At 47.5% G+C, this 21,308-nt stretch overlaps 1 protein-coding gene across 1 annotated transcript in view; it reads left to right on the top strand.

Annotated features, from left to right (window-relative positions):
• Positions 1-21,308, top strand: part of NUGGC (nuclear GTPase, germinal center associated) — an 85,567-nt gene that overhangs the window by 45,305 nt on the left and 18,954 nt on the right. The window contains exons 14-16 of the mRNA XM_075126294.1: positions 3,935-4,092; positions 12,536-12,674; positions 13,620-13,728. Of these exons, the coding sequence (XP_074982395.1) occupies positions 3,935-4,092; positions 12,536-12,674; positions 13,620-13,728 (406 nt within the window). The remainder of the gene's footprint in view (positions 1-3,934; positions 4,093-12,535; positions 12,675-13,619; positions 13,729-21,308) is intronic.

Genomic DNA, 21,308 nt, shown 5'->3' with positions numbered 1-21,308 from the left:
ATCCATTCCCTGGATCTCTACAAACCTCACACTCTACAGGGCACCATCTTCTCCCCACAGACCCAGCTAACATGGGCAAGAATTCACAGACCCTCCCCTCAGTAAGTGCTTCCCCATTCACATGCTCTCTAACCAAGACAGAATCCCAGTTCAGAGCAGTTAGCTGAGAGCTAAGTATAAGTTCCACAGATTCTGTAGCATGGTTGTTAATGGTATTGATTGCCATTTGATATTAATTTAATGAGCTGGGGCTAATAGATTCTCATTCCAGAATCAGACTCAACAGAATTAAAACAAATAAGTTCAATATCTTGTAGGGAACCCAGGGTGCATGGCAAAGACACTCACGCTGAGGGCAAAGCAAAGCCTTAGCCACTTTTATTAACACAATCAAGGAAGACAAGGAAGTTCCAAACCACAAAAACAAATAGCAGTAATATAGCATTAGGGATACCTGTGGTGTCATCCCCTCCATATGGTCATATACTTTTATACTCACACCCTTCCTAGGGGACCTGGTGGTGAAAGACAAAGGAGTAGCCCTGTCCCTGGCATGCCAAATGAGTCTGATGGTTCAGACCCCCAACACCCAAAGGTCAGTGGTAGATAAGAACAATGAAGAGCTGAAGGGTCAGTGATGGAAAGCTAGTGCCCGCTACATGGTGGCTTGGGCTATTGTAGGGCCTAGGTGCTATCATGAATATTCATTCAGATGCCCAGCTTCCCATGTCCAAATCTGACTTCCTCACCCTCATAATATGGGGGTGCCCTTATCTGATAGGTTAACATATTAATGCCTTTAGCTCATTATCATAGATGTCACCTATTGCTAATACAAGTTTGTGGTTAAACATCTGCCAACAATTCTATCCTAAAATATCCCAGCCCAGTATCAGTTCTAGTTTCTGCAGTTGCCTGGTATCGTTAAATACCAACTCCCTCTCTTGAGCAAGCTATTACCCTAGATTTTGGGGAACTGAGAACTGTCGGGCCATTTTATTTATGCTAAGGGTCATAGGCGTACTTTACTTATCCTAAGGTGGTTAAGTCAGTGCCTTACAGGATACAGGCCTGTAGGTTCCTTGCGTTACTGCTAAGTAAAATAAAAGGCTAAGCTAGCTCAATGGGCTACACCACTAAAGGTAATAAATGTTCCCCCGCCCCCCGCTCTCCTTCTAGGTCCATAAAACACATCACTGTGTGTGACGGGTTTGGTCACAGAGACCCCCTTGGGACTGTCACCTGATGTGCTGAGGTTACCTCTGAGCCTTCCTACCAGCTTGGGACTCCAGAACCCTGCCTTGCTGAGCCAGACACGCTAGCCGGCTGCAACACAGACCCAGGTCTGGTCCACGCCCCCAAAGTTGCAGACTTTAGCTAAAAACTGCTCAGCAGGTCACCTCTCTCCAGCACCCAGACACGCAGCTCCCCATGGGATCCAAACCCCAAATAAATCCGTTTTACTCTGTATAAAAATTATACCGGGTAAACTCATAAATTGTCCGCCCTCTATAACACTGATAGAGGGAGATGCACAGCTGTTTGCTCCCCCAGGTATTAATCACTTAATCTGGGTTTAATAATAAACAAAAGTGATTTTATTAAGTATAAAATGTAGGATTTAAGTGGTTTCAAATAATAACAGGCACAACAAAGTAAGTTACCAAGCAAAGTAAAACAAAACATGCAAGTCTAAGCCTAATACAGTAAAGAAACTGAATACAGATAAATCTCACCCTCAGAGATGTTCCAATTAGCTTCTTTCACAGACTAGACTACTTCTTAGTCTGCACCCAATCCTTTCCCTGGTACAGTTCTTGTTAGTTCCAGCTCAGGTGGTAACTATGGAATTTCTCATGACTGTGTTCTGTGCCACCCCCTTTTATAGCTTTGGCACAAGGAGGGAATCCTTTGTCTCTTTCTGGGTTTCCACCCCTCCTTCTAAATGGAAAAACACCAGGTTTAAGATGGATTCCAGTATCATATGACATGTTCACATGGCCTGTGAGACTTCATTACCCACTGGCTGGCTCCCACGTATACAGGAAGGCTTACAAGAAACAGAGCCATTTACAACCAATTGTCCTGGTCAATGGGAGCCATCAAGATTCTAAACCACCATTAATGGCCCACACTTTACATAATTACAATAAGACTTCAGAGTAATACTTCATATTTCTAGCTTCAGATACAAGAATGATACATTCATACAAATAGGATTAACACACTCAGTAGATTATAAGATTTGTAATGATTCCTTACAAGAGACCTTTTGCATAAAGCATTTTCCAGTTACATTATATTCACATTCCAAGCATATTTTTATAAAGCATATGGAGTGCAACGTCACACTATGGACCAATATTATCCTAATACTTCCCTAGTAAGTAAAGCTGGAATAGCACTGACCTGTACCCGGAGTGGTGCAGGGATTGGGACCCAGCCCTCACAGCAAAAAGAAAAGGAGTACTTGTGGCACCGTAGAGACTAACCAATTTATTTGAGCATGAGCTTTCGTGAGCTGTAGCTCACGAAAGCTCATGCTCAAATAAATTGGTTAGTCTCTACGGTGCCACAAGTACTCCTTTTCTTTTTGCGAATACAGACTAACACGGCTGTTCCTCTGAAACCAGCCCTCACAGCAACTTCAGTTCTTGGTCCTGCTTCGCTCAGCTGCTGAGTCCACAGGGCTGTTTTTAATTCCTCTATTTATAACTTTCCCCCATTCGCTGATTGGCTCAGCTCTCAGAGGTGACTTGGGTATGACCTGCAAAGCTACACAGCCTCATTAACCACTACTGAGCTCATCAGATAACTGCCATGCCCTGTTCTGGAAGTTTCTGAGTCTTTCGGAGTTGTCCTGCCCTGCTCTCTGCATGTCTTCATGTCTCTGCAAAGACACAGAATAACCAGCTAAGATCCATGTCTCTCCCCCACTGTATCACCCGCCTCCCGTGATGGGACAAAGTCAAATGCTTCAGGGTAAAGCACATGGGTTAGAGTAGCTCTTCAGGACAGAGCCTGTCTCTCATTATGGGTGCATCTACACTGCAGCTGGCATCTGATCGAGTGAAGGCACTACAAATAGAAGTGTAGCAGTGGTGGCACGGGTGTTGGGAGTTTGGGGGGTTAGCAGGGCCGGTGCAACCACTGAGCGAACAAGGGGGCCGCCAAGGGCGCCAAGTGGTTGGGGGCGACCAAAAGCGCGCTCTGGGGAGGCGGTAGAGTGGAGGTGAGCTGGGGCGGGGGGGGGGGGTGAAGGGCCGCCTGCAGCAAGTAATGGGGGGGGGCGCGGTGCACAGGGGAACCACTCCCCACCCCAGCTCACCTCTGCTCCGCCTCCTCCCCTGAGCACCGCCCCACTCTGCTTCTCTCCCTCCCAGGCTCGTGCGCCAAACAGCTGATTGGTGCCGCAAGCCTGGGAGGCGGGAGAAGCGGCGGCGTGCTCGGGGAGGAGGCGGAGCAGAGGTGAGCTGGGGCGGGGAGCTGCCGCATGCGGCTCCCTGGGCTGAGGGAGGGGGCGGCGGAGAATTGCCACACAGCTCCCTGGGCCAAGGGGAGGGAGGAAGGGGGCGGCAGGGAGCTGCCGCAGGGTGGGCACCTCAGGGCGGAGGGGGGAGCTGCTGCAGGGCTGAGGGTGGGGGGGGGGGGCAGGCGCAAGGTGGAAGTTTCGCCTAGGGTGCAAAACATCCTTGCACCGGCCCTGGGGGTTAGCTGCCCCAAGTACATACCTAGGGTCTTGGGCAGATCAGAGTTAGTGTGGATATGTCTATTTCAGCTCGAAATTACACCTTCCAGCTCCTCTGCATGTATGTACAGCTCCCTGCACAATGGGGCCCTATCTTAACTCGGGTTTATAGGTCCTACTGTAATACAAATTGTATGTAATGTATCCCATACCCATTTCATTACAACTGTGTTTCCAATTATCCAGCGAGACACTGGCTACAGAGGCTTCCACAAGACCCTGAAAGCTGTGTGCCAGAAGAATGGTGTATATGCGTCCCGGGTCTTCGCCCGCATAGACCTGAATGTCACCCTCGCTCAGCCCATCTATGACAAAATCAACCCAAAGTTCGCAAACATATTCAGGTGAGAGGAGCCCTGTCCCACTCAGGCTGCAAAGACACCGAGCCTCCTTTGGTAGGGCTGTCTGGGCTCCCCATTGGCCTCAGGATCCTGCAGAACCCTGTTCTCTGGCCCTCCTGGGTAACCCAGTCTGGTGGAGTCCCCCACCAGCTCCCCAACCCCATTCCAGCTGGAGCATGACGTGAGGTTCTGTGGGGACTAGAACCTGGGTGTACAGGACGGCTGACACCTCCACATGACTACCCAGCGGCCACGGTCGGGCTACATGTGTTATCATATAGACCAGGGATTCTCAAACAGGGAGTTGTGAGATTATTACATGGGGGGGTCGTGAGCAGTCAGCCTCCGCCCCCAAACCCCCCTTCACCTCCAGCCTTTATAATAGTGTTCAATGATAAAAAGTGTTTTAAATGTATAAGAGGGGGTCACACTCAGAGGCTTGCTGTGTGGATGAGGTCACCAATACAAACGTTTGAGAACCATGGAGATAAACAGCACAGGAAGTACCACCTGGGAAGGCCAGACTGACAGCTTCCCTCGTGGCCCCTGATTGGTCCAGGCACCCTAGTTAAACCCAGGAGGAGTGCCAGGAAGTGTCTGTGAAACCAGGTGAACTCCCTAGCTGTAGCGATGTGCACAGGAACCAGCAAACGGAGCTGAAACCAGTGGAATTTAAGTGGGAGTTCCATTGGAGGAGAAGGGAGGAGGCAAGCCCCTGTTCCTTAGGGGAAGTGAGCGGGTTCTTGTGTGTTGTGTTGTGTGTTGTGTTGTGTGGTGGTGGTGGTTGTTTCAGTTTGCAGGGGCTGATAGGGGCCAGTGTGCTATGAGAGAAGTAAAGCCTTTCATCATAGCAGAGCCCTAATTAGGGGATGGGCCTTCCCCCATTAGAGGGTGGGACTTCCCTGATTAGGAGCCCTATAAAGGCAGCAAAGCAGCCAGTCAGTGGCACAGGAGTGAGCAAACAGAACAGAAAACAGGGGAGTTCGAGTGGGAGTTTATAAGGGGAGCTTGCGGGAGGTGGTGTTTGGTGTTTGTTTGTTTTTTGTTTCCACCTGACAGAACCTTAAGCAGGAAGGTTATGACAGATACAAAGGCAGCAGTGGTAGTGACCCAAGGAATGGAAGAGACAAAGAAGATGACTGGATGTGGAAGCTGCAGGTTGTACATTATCCTGGAGCGGGTACCTGAAAAGAGCTTCATTTGCATGAAATGCCACCATAGAGCTGGTGGAAGAGAAGATCCAAGGCTTGGAGATGCAAGTGGAAACTAAGTTGAATTTCAAAGGGTATTCGAGTGGATGATAGAGAGAAGGTGAGAGGAAGCTAAAGGGAAAAGTCAAGACTCTCAGATGCAAGCTGGACTGGAGAACTGTGAGGGTAGGCTGCTGGGTGAAGAAAGTGGCCAGAGGAAGCATGTTCCTACAAGAACCAGGCAGAGGAAAGACTGGCTAGTGAAGGGGAAATAGAGCTCAGGAACAGATTTGCTGAGCTGGAGAATGAAGAAGGGGCACAGCAGGCAGTAACAGAAGGTGAGAGGGCAAGAAAGAAGAGAAGAGTGGCTAGCCCTAAAAGCAGAGGGGAAGAGTCAATAGAGAGAGCCTCTATCCTCCTGGGGATGACTTGCAGAAGATTGCAAGAGAGAACAAAAGACAAGAGGACTTGCAGCCAGAAAAAAGGCTGGAGAATCGCACCACCTCCAAGATGAGGCAGATCCATCTGATTGGGGGCTCCTTACTAAGAAGAACAGACAGGCTTGTCACCAGAGCTGATCCGGAGAAAAGAAGGGTGTGCTGTCTGATGGGCGCTAAGATATGGGCTGGGCTGAATTTACAATTTACGCGCCCCTAGGCACAGAATCTTCAGCACCCCCTCCTGCATCCCCATGTTGCCCCGCCTGGAGCCCCCCTCCTGCATCCCCGTGTGGCCCTGCTTGGAGCCCTCCAGAAGCCCTCTGTGACCTGCTCTGCCTCCTAACCTGGCTCTGAGAAGGCTGCTGTGACTTGAGGAAAAAATGCCCCCACCACCTGCCTGCCAGCTGTTTGCTGCCACTCACAAAACCAGTCAGCTCGAGCCAGCTCAGGCTGATCTGGCACCACAGCGGCCTCTGGAAAATTCTGCCTCCCTCGGACAAGACTTCTGCACATGTTGCAAATGGCTAAGGGGAGGAAGCACGATGTGAGACAAGCAGCGTGTGGGGCATCTCAGCAGGGGGCAGGGCAGATCAGGAGGCTCTCTCCCTCCCGAGCAACTGATTAAAACTGGTTGGCGCAACTGATTAAAAGTGCTTTAAACGAGGAACTTGGGGGAGGGGGTTGGGAGATGCTCATGTAATCTCCACGCCTGATTCTAATATTAACCAGGAGGAAAACCAAGAAAGACAGAATACAGCAGTAGGTAGGAGAATGGACATTAACAGGAAAGATACTGCCAATACCTGTGAAGGTAACAGACGGGCGATACTGGCAGTAGAATGATTGTACCCAATTGGGTGAGGAATCTGGGCAAAGCCAATCAACAACAGTTAAGATGTTTGTACACCAATGCAAAGAGCCTGAGGAACAACATGGAGCACCTACGGGTGCAGGAAGTGAAATCAGACACTATAGGGATATCAGAAACATGGTGGAATAGTAGTCACAACTGGAATACAGGTATTGAAGGGTACGTGCTGTTCAGAAAAGACAGAACTAAAGGTAAAGGTGGTGGAGCGGCATTGTATTTTAATGATGAGGCAGACTGTAAAGAAATTAGGAGTGATGGAATGGATAAAACAGAGTCTGTTTTGGGTCAAAATCACTTTGAGGAAGAAAGCTACCAGAGGCTCTACTGGGTTAGCGCTGGGGATCTGCTACAGACCCCAGAATCTGATTTTGATCTGGATAGAGACCTCTTTAATGTTTTTTGTGAAATAAATACTACTGGGAATTGTGTGATTATGGGAGACTTTAACTTCCCAGATATAGATTAGAGGACAAGTGCTAGTAATAATAGTTGGGCCCAGATTTTCCTGGATGTGATGGCTGACAGATTTCTTCGCCAAAGAGTCACCGAACCCACAAGAGGGTGATGCCATTTTAGATTTTGGTATTAGTGTGTAGTGAGAACCTCACAGAAGAGTGAAGAACTGAAGGATCTAAATGTGGAGGAGGCTTGGGATTACTTTAAATCAAAGTTGCAGAAGCTACCTGAAGCCTGGATCCCAAGCAAGGGGGGAAATTTGTAGGGAAGCATTACCAGACCAAGCTGGATGAACAAGTATCTCAGACAGGTGATGAAGAGAAAGCAGAAAGCCTACAAAGAATGGAAGATGGGAAGGATCAGCAAGGAAAGCTACCTCTTGGAGGTCAGAAAGTGTAGAGAAAAAGTGAGAACTGCCCAAAGCCAAGCAGAGTTGGACCTTGCAAAGGGAATTAATACCGATAGTAAAAGGTTCTGTAGCCATATAAACAAAAAGAAAACAAGGAAAGAAGGAGGACCACTAAACATGGAGGATGGGTTGAGATCAAAGATAATCTAAATATGGCCTAACACCTAAACAAATACTTTGCCTGAGTTTTTACTAAGGCAAATGAGGAGCTCAGGGGTAGTAACAGGGTGGCTAATGGAAATGTGGTAATTTCTACTGTACTTCCTTATCCTCATCTGAGATGGAAGTCAAACTAAACAGCTTCATGGGACTAAATCAGAGGGCTTGGATAATCTCCATCCAAGTATATTGAAGGAATTGGCACATGAAATCACAAGCCTAATAGCAAGGATTTTTAATGAATCTGGAAAACTCAAGAGTATTACCCTATGACTGGAGGACTGCTAATATAGTACCTGTGTCATAAATATAAAGGGAAGGGTAACAACCTTTATGTATGCAGTAACATAAAATCCCTCCTGGCCAGAAGTACAGAATCCCTTTACCTGTAAGGGGTTAAGAACCTCAAATCACCTGGTTGGCATCTGACCAAAATACACCAATAGGACCAATAAGGAAAGAACATACTTTCAAATCTGGGAGGGAGGGAAGAGGTTTTGTTTGTGCTCTTTTTTTTTTTTTTTTTGGTTCCCTCTCTGGATAGAGAGAGAGAGACCAAGCAGGTAAGCCATCTCTTGAAAAGATACCTGAAATGATACATATAAAATTACAGAAATTGTGAGTAAAGGCAAGGAAATGTGTTAGATTATCTTTCGTTTTAGCTTGTGAATTTTTCCTATGCTAAGAGGGAGATTTATTCCTGTTTTTTGTAACTTTGAACCTAAGCCTAGAGGGGAATCCACTGTGTTTTAAATCTTTTTATTTACCCTGTAAAGTTACTTTCCATTCTGATTTTGAAGGTGTGAGTCTTTTACTTTTTTTAAAAAATAAAATTCTTCTTTTAAGAACCTGATTGATTTTCAGTGTGCTTAAAAACCCAGGGGTTTGGTCTGTGCTCACTTTGTAACCAATTGGTTAGTATATTATTCTCAAGCTGCCCCAGGAAAGGGGGTGAAGGGATTGGGGGAATATTTTGGGGAAACAGGGACTCCAAGTGGCCCTTTTTCCTGGATTTTTGTCTAAATCACTTGGTGGTGGCAGAAATACTGTACAAGGAAAGGATTTGTGCCTTGGGGAAGGTTTAATCTAAGCTGGTAGAAATGAGTTTAGGGGGTCTTTCGTGTGGGTCCCCACATCTGTACCCCGGAGTTCAGAGTGGGGAGGGAACCCTGACAACCTGTTTTTAAGAAAGGGGGGGAAAGAGATCTGAAAAACTACAGCCCTGTTAGTTTGACCTCAGTTGTATGCAAGGTCTTAGAACAAAAGAAAGAGAAAGTAGTTAAGGACATAGTGGTAAACAGAAATTGGAATAAAATGCAACAGAGGTTTTCAGAAGGTAGATCGTGCCAGACCAGCCTGATCTCTTTCTTTAAGAAAACAAGTGATTTTTTTAGACAAAGGAAATGCAGTGGATCTAATCTCCCTGGATTTCAGAAAGGCATCTGATAAATTCCACATGGGAAATTAGATAAATTGGAGAAGATGGGGATTAATATGAGAATTGAGATGTGTATAAGGAACTGGTTAAAGGGTAGACTACGACATGTCATACTGAAAGGTGAACTGTGAGTCTGGAGGGAGATTGCTGGTGGAGTTCCTCAGGGATTGGTCTTGAGAACCATCTTATTTAACATTTTTATTCATGACCTTGGCACAAAAAGTGGGAGTGCTCTAATAAAATTTGCAGATGACATGAAGTTAGGAGGTATTGACAATACAGAGTGGGACCAGAATATCATATTGGATCTGGACAATCTTTGAAAACTGGAGTAATAGAAATGGGATGAAATTTCATCGTACAAGGTTATGCACTTAGGAACTAACAAGAATTTTTGCTATAAGCTGGGAACTTATCAGTTGGAAGCAACAGAGGAGGAGAAAGACCTGAGTGTATTGGTGGATCACAGGATGACTATGAGCACCCAATGTGATGTGGCCATGAAAAAGGCTAATGTGATCCTCGGATGCATCAGGCGAGGTATTTCCAGTAGCAATAAGGAAGTATTAATACCATTATACAAGGCACTGGTGAGAGCTCATCTGGAATACTGTGTGCAATTCTGGTCTCCCATATTTAAGAATGATGAATTCAAACTGGAATAGGTGCAGAGAGGGAATACTAAGATGACCCAAAGAATGGAAAATCTACTTTATGAGAGGAGACTCAGAGCTTGGCTTGTTTAGCCTAACCAAATGAAGGCTGAGGAGAGATATGATTGCTCTCTATAAATACATCAGGGGGATAAACACCAGGGAGGGAGAGGAGTTATTTAAGTTAAGGGCCAGTGTTGACACAAGAACAAATGGATATAAACTGGCCATCAACAAATTCAGGCTTGAAATTTGATGAAGGTTTCTAACCATCAGAGGAGTGAAGTTCTGGAACGGCATCCCAAGGGGAGCCATGGGGGGCAAAAACCTAATTGGCTTCAAGACTGAACTTGATAAATTATGGAGGGGATGGTTTGATAAGATGGCCTACAATGGCATGTAGTTGATCTTTGACTGCTAGTAGCAAATATCCCCAATGGTGGTGATGGGACACTAGATGGGGAGGGCTCTGAAGTACTACACGGAATTCTTTCTGAGGTGTCTAACTGGTGTGTCTTGCTGAAATGCTCAGTGTCCAATGGACCGCCATATTTGGGGTCGGAAAGGAATTCTTTCCCCGGTCAGATTGGCAGAGAGCCTTGGGTTTTTTGCCTTCCTCTGCAGCATGGAGCATGGATCACTTAGAGGTTTAAACTAGTGTAAATGGTGGTGTCATAAATATAAAGGGAAGGGTAAACACCTTTAAATCCCTCCTGGCCAGAGAAAAACCCTTTCACCTGTAAAGGGTTAAGAAGCTAAGACAACCTCGCTGGCACCTGACCAAAATGACCAATGAGGAGACAAGATACTTTCAAAGCTGGAGGGGGGGGGGGACAAAGGGTTCTCTGTGTCTGTGTGTTGCTTTTGCCGGGACCAGAGCAGGAATGCAGGTCAGAACTCCTGTAAAAAGTCAGTAAGCAATCTAGTTAGATATGCATTAGATTCTGTTTTGGTTAAATGGCTGATAAAATAAGTTGTGCTGAATAGAATGTATATTCAGGTTTTTGTGTCTTTTTGTAACTTAAGGTTTAGCCTAGAGGGATTCTCTATGTTTTGAATCTGATTACCATGTAAGGTATTTACCATCCTGATTTTACAGAGGTGATTCTTTTACTTTTTCTTTAATTAAAATTCTTCTTTTAAGAACCTGATTGCTTTTTCATTGTTCTTAAGATCCAAGGGTTTGGGTCTGTGTTCACCTATGCAAATTGGTGAGGATTTTTATCAAGCCTTCCCCAGGAAAGGGGGTGTAGGGCTTGGGGGGATTTTGGGGGGATGGTTCTGTGGCCTGCAATGTGCAGGAGGTCAGACTTCAATTCTGAAGCACCAAGGGTCGGTCCTGGGGCCAGTTTTGTTCAATATCTTCATAAATGATCTGGAGGATGGTGTGGATTGCACCCTCAGCAAGTTTGCAGACGACACTAAACTGGAAGGAGTGGTAGATACGCTGAAGGGTAGGGATAGGATACAGAGGGACCTAGACAAATTGGAGGACTGGGCCAAAAGAAATCTGATGAGGTTCAACAAGGACAAGTGCAGAGTCCTGCACTTAGGATGGAAGAATCCAATGCACCGCTACAGACTAGGGACCGAATGGCTCGGCAGCAGTTCTGCAGAGAAAGACCTAGGGGTTACAATGGACAAGAAGCTGGATATGAGTCAGCAGTGTGCCCTTGTTGCCAAGAAGGCCAATGGCATTTTGGGATGTATAAGTAGGGGCATTGCCAGCAGATCGAGGGACGTGATCGTTCCCCTCTATTAGACATTGGTGAGGCCTCATCTGGAGTACTGTGTCCAGCTTTGGGCCCCACATTACAAGAAGGATGTGGAAAAACTGGAGAGAGTCCAGCAGAGGGCAACAAAAATGATTAGGGGACTGGAACACATGAGTTATGAGGAAAGGCTGAGGGAACTGGGATTGTTTAGTCTACAGAAGAGAAGAATGAGAGGGGATTTGATAGCTGCTTTCAACTACCTGAAAGGGGTTTCCAAAGAGGATGGATCTAAACTATTCTCAGTGGTAGCTGATGACAGGACAAGGAGTAATGGTCTCAAGTTGCAGTGCAGGAGATTTAGGTTGGATATGAGGAAAAACTTTTTCACTAGGAGGGTGGTGAAACACTGGAATGCGTTACCTAGGGAGGTGGTGGAATCTCCTTCCTTAGAAGTTTTTAAGGTCAGGCTTGACAAAGCCCTGGCTGGGATGATTTAATTGGGGATCAGTCCTGCTTTGAACAGGGGGTTGGACTAGATGACCTCCTGAGGTCCCTTCCAACCCTGATAGTCTATGATTCAGTAGCTGAGGCAGTGGAGGTGTGGCTGCTGCAGAGCTGGGGAGGTCAAAGTGTTTAACCCAGCTGCTATAGAAAGGTGTGTTTGGGTTTTCACTCCTTCCCAGAGAATTAAACTGTTAAGATCACATCCTCAGCCTGGACAAGGTTGGTGTAAAGGGCACTTAAAACTGCTCTCACCTAGGGGACTCTCCCAACTATTCCAGCTTTACACCATCGGCTGCCCCTAGCCCTAGCGAAGAGGGTGATCTGGAGCTGAGCGGAGGGAGGGAGGGAGTGTGATAGGCACCTGTGTGCACTGGATTCAAGTGATCCTGAGCTGACAGAACAGTTCTCAGGGGATCAGTCCAGGGATGTTAGACTAGCCCTGTGGCTGCTCTAGCGTATGCCAGAGTCAGCATGGCACCTGGCCAGCTGTGGGATTGGAGGGGGGGGATATAGATGTCTTAGAGCCACCTTTGTTTCTCCTCCTACCTCCCCACTCAGCTGTGTCGAGCCCATTTGTCTTTTTAATGATTCATATTTTATTATCCAACTAGGATCCAAAAGGGAACCAGAGCCTCGCTGAAACCCTGCCTTGACATGTTCAAAGACTCGGTGCAGGAGAAAATCCGCGAGGTTGGGAAGAAGAGCCCAGTGACCAGTGACCACTGCAAGCTCAACTTCTTCATTGAGGAAGTAAGTTGAGGTTAAGATAAGAGTGAGTGCTCTGCCCTGCCAGCCAGCACATCTGGGGTAAGGGTCATCCTGCTATCCTGCCCCTCTGCTTGGCAGGGCCGAGGAGGGCTGCAGGATGGGGATAACAATGGGAGAGTAACAATGGTTGATGGGGACTCTCAGGGAGTCTCTGTGAGATTGGCTCTGTGATGAACTCTGCCTTCTGACCCACTGATAAGAGACATGAACAGCTGTATGTTGTAGCCAACACACAGTGTTTAGCATTTATTACCTGGCATCCGTGCAGGGCCAGACTCTCAGGTGCAGCAGAGTTGTGTTTAGAACAGGACCCAAGAGGGTGGGGGGAAGAAATCACTTTGACTCCAGGACTGGTTTGGCCCTGGTATAACTTAGAGCAGTGGTTCTCAATGCCGGTCCACCGCTTATTCAGGGCAAGTCCAAGCCTGGCCGGGCCGGTTTCTTTACTTGCCGCGTCCGCAGGTTCAGCCGATCGCGGCTCCCACTGGCCGCGGTTCGCCGCTCCAGGCCAATGGGGGCTGTGGGAAGGGCAGCCAGCGCATCCCTCGGCCCACGCGGCTTCCCGCAGCCCCCAGGTGGAAAACTCAGCAGAGACTCAAAGTCTGCGCCCCCAACCAGGAAATCTTCAAGAGCCAACCTTCTAACTCCTTAGTTAGAAGGCACCAGGTGCTCTTTAGCCTTTAAGCTGGGAAAAGGTATGTGGAGCTCACAGGCTGTTTGTTTTCACATATTTGTATCTAAAACTCTGGCCTTAAGAATCCCACACCTGCATATTCCACCTTGATTCTGGGTCTAACCAATAAGCATAGCACCTCCCCACCCCGAAATCCCTGATCAGGTCTCCTCTTCCAAACCGTTTATTCAGATCGTTTTTACAAATGAGGGATTGAAAAGATAATGGCAAATGCTTTAAATTGATTCACACAGACAAACGTCATCGTGAGGACCCTGGAAAGAGAGATCCTTAAGAAGAAAATGGCTGTCTACGAGTCCCTTCCGCTATCCATCCAGAGTGACCTAAAGCCTTACTATGAAGGTAGGACCCTTTTGCTGGGTGACCCTGAATTTTGTGGTGTTTGTTCTCTGGCATCAAGCCGTGAGGAAGTGGTGATGATGATGAACTACTTTAACTTTATCCTCCAAACTGGAAAAATGCCTGATGAAGGGAGAACATATAGAATCATAGAATATCAGGGTTGGAAGGGACCTCAGGAGGTCATCTAGTCCAACCCCCTGCTCAAAGCAGGGCCAATCCCCAACTAAATCATCCCAGCCAGGGCTTTGTCAAGCCTGACCTTAAACTCTAAGGAAGGAGATTCCACCACCTCCCTAGGTAACGCATTCCAGTGCTTTACCACCTTCCTAGTGAAAAAGTTTTTCCTAATATCCAACATAAACCTCCCTCACTGCAACTTGAGACCATTACTCCTCGTTCTGTCATCTGCTACCACTGAGAACAGTCTAGATCCATCCTCTTTGGAACGCCCTTTCAGGTAGTTGAAAACAGCTATCAAATACCCCCCTCATTCTTCTCTTCCGCAGACTAAACAATCCCAGTTCCCTCAGCCTCTCCTCATAAGTCATGTGTTCCAGTCCCCTAATCATTTTTGTTGCCCTCCGCTGGACACTTTCCAATTTTTCCACATCCTTCTTGTAGTGTGGGGCCCAAAGCTGGACACAGTACTCCAGATAAGGCCTCACCAATGTCGAATAGAGGGGAACGATCACGTCCCTTGATCTCCTGGCAATGCCCCTACTTATACAGCCCAAAATGCCATTGGCCTTCTTGGCAACAAGGGCACACTATTGACTCATATCCAGCTTCCTGTCCACTGTAACCCCTAGGTCCTTTTCTGCAGAACTGCTGCTTAGCCACTTGGTCCCTAGTCTGTAGCGGTGCATGGGATTCTTCCATCCTAAGTGCAGGACTCTGCACTTGTCCTTGTTGAACCTCATCAGATTTCTTTTGGCCCAGTCCTCCAATTTGTCTAGGGCCCTCTGTATCCTATCCCTACCCTCCAGTGTATCTACCTCTCCTCCCAGTTTAGTGTCATCTGCAAACCTGTTGAGGGTGCAATCCACACCATCCTCCAGATCATTAAGGAAGATATTGAACAAAACCAGCCCCAGGACCGACCCCTGGTGCACTCCGCTTGATACTGGCTGCCAACTAGACATGGAGCCATTGATCACTACCCATTGAGCCTGACAATTTAGCCAGCTTTCTATCCACCTTATAGTCCATTCATCCAGCCCATACTTCTTTAACTTGCTGACAAGAATACTGTGGGAGACAGTGTCAAAAGCTTTGCTAAAGTCAAGGAATAACATGTCCACTGCTTTCCCCTTATCCACAGAGCCAGTTATCTCATCATAGAAGGCAATCAGATTAGTCTGGGTTGCCTCCCTCATTCAGTAAGGGGTCCACGCTTTCCTTGACTTTCTTCTTGTTGCTAACATACCTGAAGAAACCCTTCTTGTTACTCTTAACATCTCTTCCTAGGTGCAACTCCAAGTGAGATTTGGCCTTCCTTATTTCACTCCTGCATGCCTGAGCAATATCTTTATACTCCCTGGTCATTTGTCCAATCTTTCACTTCTTGTAAGCTTCTTTTTTGTGTTTAAGATCAGCAAGAATTTCACTGTTAAGCCAAGCTGGTCGCCTGCCATATTTGCTATTCTTTCTACACATCGGGATGGTTTGTCCCTGCTCCTGGACTCCTTTCCCACTCACGTTATTCTCCCAGGAGATCCTGCCCATCAGTTCCCTGAGGGAGTCAAAGTCTTATTTTCTGAAGTCCAGAGTCTGTATTCTGCTGCTCTCTTTTTTCCCTTGTGTCAGGATCCTGAACTCGACCTCCAGCACTTGCACCAGGAAATTGTCCTCTACACTTTCCAAAAACTTCCTGGATTATCTGTGCACTGCTGTATTGCTCTCCCAGCAGATATCAGGGTGATTGAAGTCTCCCATGAGAACTATGGCATGCGATCTAGTAACTTCCGTTAGTTGCCGGAAGAAAGTCTCGTCCACCTCATCCCCCTGGTCCGGTGGTCTATAACAGACTCCCACCACGACATCACCCTTGGTGCTCACACTTCTAAACTTAATCCAGAGACTCTCAGGTTTTTCTGCAGTTTCATACCGGAGCTCTGAGCAGTCATACTGCTTCCTTACCTACCATTGCAACTCCCCCACCTTTTCTGCCCTGCCTCTCCTTCCTGAACTGTTTATATCCATGACAGTACTCCAGTCATGCGAGTTATCCCACCAAGTTTCTGTTATTCCACTCACATCATAATTCCTTGGCTGTGCCAGGACTTCCAGTTCTCCCTGCTTGTTTCCCAGGCTTCTTGCATTTGTGTACAGGCACTTGAGATAACTCGCTGATCGTCCCTCTTTCTCAGTACGAGGCAGGAGCCCTCCCTTCTCACGCTCTCCTGCTTCTGCTTCCTCCCGGTATACCACGTCCCACTTACCTCAGGGCTTTGGTCTCCTTCCCCTGGTGAACCTAGTTTAAAGCCCTCCTCACTAGATTAGCCAGCCTGCTTGCAAAGAAGCTCTTCCCTATCTTTGTTAGGTGGAGCCTGTCTCTGCCTAGCACTCCTTCTTCTTGGAACACCATCCTATGGTTAAAGAATCCAAAGCCTTCTCTCCCACACCACCTGTGTAGCCATTAGTTGACTTCCACAATTTGACCGTCGCTACCGGGGCCTTTTCCTTCCACAGGGAGGATGGACAAGAACACCACTTGCGCCTCAAACTCCTTTATCCTTCTTCCCAGAGCCACGTAGTCTGCAGTGATCCTCTCAAGGTCATTCTTGGCAGTATCATTGGTGCCCACGTGGAGAAGCAGGAAGGGGTAGCGATCCGAGGGCTTGATGAGTCTCGGCAGTCTCTCCGTCACATCGTAAATCCTAGCTCCTGGCAAGCAGCAGACTTCTCAGTTTTCCCGGTCGGGGCGGCAGATAGATGACTCAGTCCCCCTGAGGAGAGAGTCCCCGACCATCACCACCCACCTCCTTCTCTTGGCAGCGGTGGTCGTGGAACCCCCAACCCTAGGACAGCGCATCTCATGCCTTCCAGTCGGTGGAGTCTCCTTCTGCTCCCTTCCCTCAGATGTATCATCTAGTCCACTTTCCGCATTAGTACCTGTGGAGAGAACATGAAAACGGTTACTTACCTGTATCTGCCCTGCTAGTACATGGACGCTCCCCTTTCTTCTTCTGGAGGTCACATGCTGCCAAATTTCTTCACCGTCCTCATGTCCCCGCTGTGCAGCCTGCTCTGAATCTTCAGAACATTGTGTCCATAGAAGCATATCCTGACATCTGTCCAGAAAATCTTCAGTTTCTCTTATGTAACGCAGGGTCGATACTTGTTTCTCCAGACCTTGAACCTTCTCTTCCAATATGGAGACCAGCTTTCAGTTTGTACAGACAAAGTCGCTTCTGTCCTGTGGAAGAAAGACAAACATGGCACATCCAGGGCAGGTCACAACAACTGAACGCTCACCATCCATATTATCTTCCTTCTACAAGCTTCTTCAGGAGCTGTTGTAACTACTCAGAGAAGCCTGCAAGACATTGGTCTCTATCTTCAAGCCTAAAGGGGATGTTTAAGCATGTCGTTATTACTGACTGTAATGGGGTGTATGTACCCCACGCTGGCCCAGCAAGCAAAGGTTTAGCACAGGCCCTGCTGATTGGCAACCTCACCACAGCTGGGAGTATCAAAGGGCCGAGAAGCAGAGGGCCGTGGCACCTGCCAGAGGAGTGAGCAGGCGGAGAAGGGAACTCCTGCCAGGAGGGACAACACCCTAGAAAGAGACAACCAGAGCACCAGGCTGAAAAGCTTGCAGAAACCTGAGGGAAGGTAGGAAGGAGCTCAGGGCACAGCCAGAGTCGACAAATGCTGATCCAGTTTTTCTAGCTTGAGGCCCTGAGCTGGAACCCAGTGGAGTGGGCAGGCCTGGGTTCCCCTACTGGCTCTGTGGATGAGGGGAAAGCAGTGGACGTGTTATTCCTTGACTTTAGCAAAGCATTTGACACGGCCTCTCACAGTATTCTTGCCAGGAAGTAAAAGAAATATGGGCTGGATGAATAGACTGTAAGGTGGATAGAAAGCTGGCTAGATCATCAGGCTGAACAGGTAGTGATCAATGGCTCCATGTCCAGTTGGCAGCCGGTATCCAGCGGAATGCCCCAAGAGTCGGTCCTGGGGCCGGTTTTGTTCAATATCTTCCTTAATGATCTGGAGGATGGCGTGGATTGCACCCTCAGCAAGTTTGCAGATGACACTAAACTAGGAGGCATGGTAGATATGCTGGAGGGTAGGGATAGGATACAGAGGGCCCTAGACAAATTGGAGGATTGGGCCAAAAGAAATCTGATGAGGTTCAACAAGGACAAGTGCAGAGTCCTGCACCCAGGACGGAAGAATCCCATGCACCGCTACAGACTAGGAACCGAATGGCTAGGCTGCTGTTCTGCAGAAAAGGACCTGGGGGTTACAATGGACAAGAAGCTGGATATGAGTCAACAGTGTGCCCTTGTTGCCAAGAAGGCTAATGGCATTTTGGGCTGTATAAGTAGGGGCATTGCCAGCAGATTGAGGGACGTGATCATTCCCCTCTTTCGGCACTGGTGAGGCCTCATCTGGAGTACTGTGTCCAGTTTTGGGCCCCACATTACAAGAAGGATGTGGAAAAACTGGAAAGAGTCCAGTGGAGGGCAACAAAAATGATCAGAGGGCTGGAACACATGACTTATGAGGAGAGGCTGAGGAAACTGGGATTATTTAGTCTGCGGAAGAGAAGAATGAGGGGGGATTTGTTAGCTGCTTTCAACTACCTGAAAGGGGGTTCCAAAGAGGATGGATCTAGACTGTTCTCAGGGGTGGCAGATGACAGAACGAGGAGTAATGGTCGCAAGTTGCAGTGCGGGAGGTTTATGTTGGATATTAGGAAAAACTTTTTCACTAGGAGGGTGGTGAAGCACTGGAATGCGTTACCTAGGGAGGTGGTGGAATCTCCTTCCTTAGAAGTTTTTAAGGTCAGGCTTGACAAAGCCCTGGCTGGGATGATTTAGTTGGGGATTGTTCCTGCTTTGAGCAGGGGGTTGGACTAGATGACCTCCTGAGGTCCCTTCCAACCCTGATAGTCTATGATTCTATGCTTCTATGACCCCCTGATGAACTTAAGGGCAGAAAGAGTTTTCAGATTTCTGGGCACCAACCCATCAAGTAAATGAGTCATATGATGAAATGACTGGAAAGAATTATCAAGAAAAGACTTTGTGAGGAACTGGAGCATCAAGTAAGTGACAGACAATTTGGGTTTGTGCCAGGAAGGTCAATGATCAACGCAGTGTCTACAGCCCAAATCCTGCAGGAGAAGTACAGAGAGAAATGCAAGGAATTTCATTTAGTGTTTGTGGACTTAGAGAAGGCTTATAAGAGCATCCCTAGAGGTGATGCCTGTGGACTCACAATCTGCTGGAGTTATATATTCAGACGATCATGGACATGTACGAGGGCCGCAAAATAGTAGTGAGGAGCAGCTCTGGCTCCAGTGGGCCATTTACCGTAAGGTCTACAACAAGGATCAGCTTTAAGCCATTCCTATTTGTGATTGTAATGGACACCCTGAGGCAGGGCATTAGGAGAGAGGCTCCATGGAGCGTGCTTTTCACGGATGACATAATGTTGTGTCACAAGGATAAACATGAACTAGAAAGGGCCTAGAATGATGGATGGCTGCAGGAGAAGAACACGGTTTACAAATCAGCTGACAAAAGATGGAATACACATGATGCTTCATGGAGAGGGACAAGGAGAAGCCAGTAAAGCTGGATGGTATAGCGTTACAATACATGCAACAATTTAAATACCTCTTATCAGTGTTGAGCCTTGATGGGAATGTGGAAATGGATGTTAAGAGTCTCATGAAGAGCACTTGGTGTGTAAATGGAGGGAGTTGATGAGTTCTCTTTAGTACCAAGATGCCAAGAAAACTAAAGAGCAAAGCGTATAAGACCATAGTTAGACCAGCCATGACATACAGGTCAGAATGCTGGCCAAGGAGGAAGAGAGAACGACTACTTCACACTGCAGAAATGAGAATGCTCTGGGGGACAATGGGTAAGACCAGAACTGAGAGGCTAATCAGTGAGATGGAATGATGCAGGTACATCCCATCAGGAAAAAGCTGAAGGAGTGTTGACTGAGGTAGCTGGGTTGTGTGAGACAACACATTGAGAGAGTACAATATCTACTATTCACAGGACAAAGACCATGAGGAAGACCCAGAAAAGGGTGGTTTGAGATGCTGGAGGAGGACATGAAGAAGTTTCGTGTCAGGTTGGAAGATACACTTGACAGGAATGCTTGGAAACCAAGAACAAGAGCCACTGACCCTGACTAAAATGGGACAGGAAAGCGAAGAAGAAGTTTGTTCTCTGGCCTCTTGAGATGTTTTTTCCAGGCAGTTAGAACTCTTCTTGCCTCTCACTGGGGACTAGTTACAGGGACCATCTCAGTTTCATTAGCACCAGTAAAGTATGAAGCAAAATATGTAAATTGGTGTTCTTGGGCAACATGGGTTTGATGGTGCCATAGATCCGGCCGGTGCTCCCTTCCAGCCATCCAGCAGACTGCGTGAGGGGAATCCAAGCCTCTGGATCCCTGGGAGTTTTAAACTTCCCTGGGTCTCAGTGGGGTGCAGCACTGGTTCCTCCCTTGGCCTCTCTGGAACATTTCCTGGACATCAACTCCCAGTCTGCTACCCCTTCACGGAAATGGAGCTCCTCACACTTCCTGTGTTGGGCCCCCAGGCCACAAACTGATCCTCCCTAAGACACCCCAGTTACTTAAACACACCCTCTCCAAGAACTCCACCTCAAAGGTGTGAAGCTTCTGGTTTACAGTGTAACTCTCTGCAGAGGCAGGCAGTAGCTGTGAAGCATTCAACACCAAAGAGAGACTTTTTCAGATAAAGCACAGGAGAATACCGAGCACACACAACACTAAACCCTACCTGCATTTCCCTGCCTCTGTTTCCTCACCGCTCCAAGGCATTCTTTGGGCTGAGGTCAGGGTCCCTTGGGTTATCCATAGCCCTGCTTCAGTGCACGGCTTGTGGGCTGCAACATGGAGCCTTCTTCCCCCTGGGTCAGCTTGTTTCCTTTTCCCTTGCCAGTTTAACCTCTTCCCTTGGCAGTCCCTGGGGCCATCTGGGCTCAGGAAAGCAAGCAGGCACCCTGTCATAAATATAAAGGGAAGGGTAAACCCCTTTAAAATCCCTCCTGGCCAGAGGAAAAATCCTCTCACCTGTAAAGGGTTAAGAAGCTAAAGGTAACCTCGTTGGCACCTGACCAAAATGACCAATGGGGAGACAAGATACTTTCAAAAGCTGGGAGGAGGGAGAGAAACAAAGGGTCTGTGTCTGTCGGTATGCTGCTCTTGCCAGGGATAGAACAGGAATGGAGTCTTAGAACTTTTAGTAAGTAATCTAGCTAGGTATGCATTAGATTATGATTTCTTTAAATGGCTGAGAAAAGAATTGTGCTGAATAGAATAACTATTTCTGTCTGTGTGTCTTTTTTGTAACTTAAGGTTTT

Source organism: Caretta caretta, chromosome 3, assembly GCF_965140235.1.
Source record: "Caretta caretta isolate rCarCar2 chromosome 3, rCarCar1.hap1, whole genome shotgun sequence".
In the NCBI taxonomy this organism is placed as follows: domain Eukaryota; kingdom Metazoa; phylum Chordata; order Testudines; family Cheloniidae; genus Caretta; species Caretta caretta.
This window is presented reverse-complemented; position numbering and strand designations above follow the sequence as displayed.